Source organism: Penaeus vannamei, chromosome 11 (assembly GCF_042767895.1).
Source record: "Penaeus vannamei isolate JL-2024 chromosome 11, ASM4276789v1, whole genome shotgun sequence".
NCBI lineage: Eukaryota > Metazoa > Arthropoda > Malacostraca > Decapoda > Penaeidae > Penaeus > Penaeus vannamei.
The window spans coordinates 19,500,476-19,502,975 of NC_091559.1; the positions used below are offsets into that span (position 1 = coordinate 19,500,476).

The 2,500-nt window shown below is 56.5% G+C and overlaps 1 protein-coding gene across 1 annotated transcript in view; it reads right to left on the minus strand.

The window, feature by feature from the left end:
• LOC138863257 (uncharacterized) overlaps positions 1–2,500 on the minus strand; it is a 4,403-nt gene that overhangs the window by 308 nt on the left and 1,595 nt on the right. The window contains exons 2-3 of the mRNA XM_070127439.1: positions 697–2,500; positions 1–573 (exon numbers count right to left, since the gene is read on the minus strand). The exon at positions 1–573 is cut by the window's left edge and continues 308 nt beyond it; the exon at positions 697–2,500 is cut by the window's right edge and continues 1,394 nt beyond it. Of these exons, the coding sequence (XP_069983540.1) occupies positions 1–573; positions 697–2,500 (2,377 nt within the window). The remainder of the gene's footprint in view (positions 574–696) is intronic.

The window sequence follows — 2,500 nt, forward strand, 5'->3', positions numbered from 1 at the left end:
TGCGGACACGCTGGCCTACGGATAGCCTTGGAAGAGGACGGGCATGGCTATCATAGAGGCTAGTCATTTGGTCGGCTTGGGCAGCGGCGCGGCGGTCCCAGTCGTTAGACTTGGTCTGCCACTCTGCAGAGAAGGACTGGGGGTGGGCAGGGACACAAATCCGAAGAGGATGGCCATACAAAATCTGGGCAGGAGAGCGGCCAGCAGGGGTTGGGGTGTTCCGGAACTCTAGCAGGCCCCGGTCGAACGCCTCACAGTCGATGTTGCCGTCTGGCGCCGTCTTGAGGATCAAGTGCTTCACGGACTTGACCGCAGCCTCGGCGTGGCCATTAGACTGTGGATAGTGTGGGGACGTCACAAGGTGGTGGACACCCCAGCGTTCAGTAAACCTCCTGAATTCCTCACTGGTGAATGGGGGCCCTCCATCGGTCCTGAGGCGGACAGGTACACCGACTTCTCGGAAGTACCGGCAAAACATGCGCATGACCTTAGTTGCGGTTGTGTCCTGACCACAGGGAGTAACCACGGGCCACCCTGAAAGTCTGTCTGCAATGACCAGGAAAGACTTCCCAGCTACTTGAAAAAAGTCAGCGGACACAGACTCAAAGGGGTGTGATGGCTGGTCCTCGCATAGGTAGGGTTCCTGCTGTTAGCTGGGCTGCAGACGTTGGCAAGAGTCACACGCTTCGACTGTACTCTTTATGTCAGAGTCGATACCAGGCCAGTAGACAGTCTGCCTGGCGCGACGATGGGTGGCTTCGACTCCTCTGTGACTATCGTGGAGGTGGGTCAAGGTGCGACGGCGGAGTGTAGCAGGAACAACAATGCGGGGACCATGTAGCACAAGCTCTCCATCTGCGTACAGGCTGTGCCGCAATTTCCAGTACGGGAGGATGGAGGCGTGTAGGCTGTAGCGGTTGGAGGGAAATCCTGTGGTGACGTACTCCAAGAGGCGGCGGTAATCTTGGTCCTGTGATGCGACGGCGCGAAGCTCCTGTAGAGTCCTGTCGTCGTCGAGGATAGGAGCTGTGGCCTGGCCGTCTGTTGAGGTAGCATTCGTAGAAACAAGGGACCGGACGTGTGCAGCTGTCATGGTACACTCTTCTTCGTCGTCGAATGTGGGGTGGCTGACAGGTGCCCGAGAGAGGGCGTCAGGGACACACAAGGTCTTGCCGGCGCGCCACACAGCGGTGAAGACATACGGAGCCATCTTCACTCTCAAACGCTGGAGTCGGGGGTTTTCTATGGCATCCAACGTGTAGTGGTTCAGGATTGGGATCAATGGCCTGTGGTTAGTATGAAGGGTAAAGTGCTGGAGGCCGGCAAGGTACAGGCGGCACTTTCCCATGGCCCATGAAGCAGCCAGCATCTCCAGCTCGATTGTGGCGTAGCGTGACTCGGCGTCGGTTAGAAACCGTGAGCCACACTGGACGAGCCGGAGCTGGCCGTGGCCATGTTCCTGAAATAGGGTGTATCCCAGACCATAGAGGCGAGAGGCGTCAGTTTGTAGAGTCACTGGCAGTTTCGGGTTGAAAGGAGCCAAGACTGGGGGCGATAGGAGGGCAGCCTTGACCTTCCCGAATGCCTGGTCATGGTCTGGGGTCCAAGTAAAGGACCGTTTTGGTGACATCAGAGGGCGGAGAGGCTGGGCAGTGGCCGCAATCTCTGGTGAGAAGTCGGCCAGCTGATTCACAAGACCCATGAACGACCGGAGGTCCGTAATATTGGAGGGTGTAGGGTAGTCTCGTATGGCTGCAACCTTTTCAGGGTCTGCAGTGATGCCCTCTGGTGAGATGTTATATCCACAAAAACTGACCTTGGTGGCGGCTACCATGAACTTGTCCTTGTTCAAGGTTATGCCATGGGCGCGACACCTGGATAGCATCTGGAAAACTCGTCGGAGGTGAGTCGGTAAATCATTGTCGAAGAGGAGGATATCATCCACTACCTTTACGCAGTTGGTGATGCCTTGCAGAGCCAGGTCTCCGCGAAGACAGTAGGCATCCCCAGTAGCGGCAAATCCCATAGGTCCTCTGCAGTGGTAGTAGCGCCCATGAGGTGTTATGAACGTCGTGAGGTGACGGTCTTCCTCCGTAAGGTCCATTTGCCAATATCCATGCAATGCATCTGCCTTAGTAAAGAACTTGGCAGATGGAGTGATGGTGCGGATAGCGTCAGCGGGTGTGGGTGATGGGTGTGTAGGCCTGGACACTTGGGAGTTAAGGCGTGTGAGGTCCACTGTGATGCATACACCATTGCCAGGCTTAGGTACTAGGACCATCGGATGGCACCACTCGGAGGGCTTGTCACCGACGGGCGAAATTATCCCTTGCTGCACCAGGGAATCAAGTTCCTCCTTGACCTGGTGCCGGTAGGCGAAAGGTATAGGTCTAGGCGTGTGTACGGCAAAGGGTGTCGCACCTGGCTGAAGGTGGATCCTCATTGGTGGGCCAGACATCTTCTTCAGTGGCGTAGTCTGGAGGTCAGTCTTAGACACAAG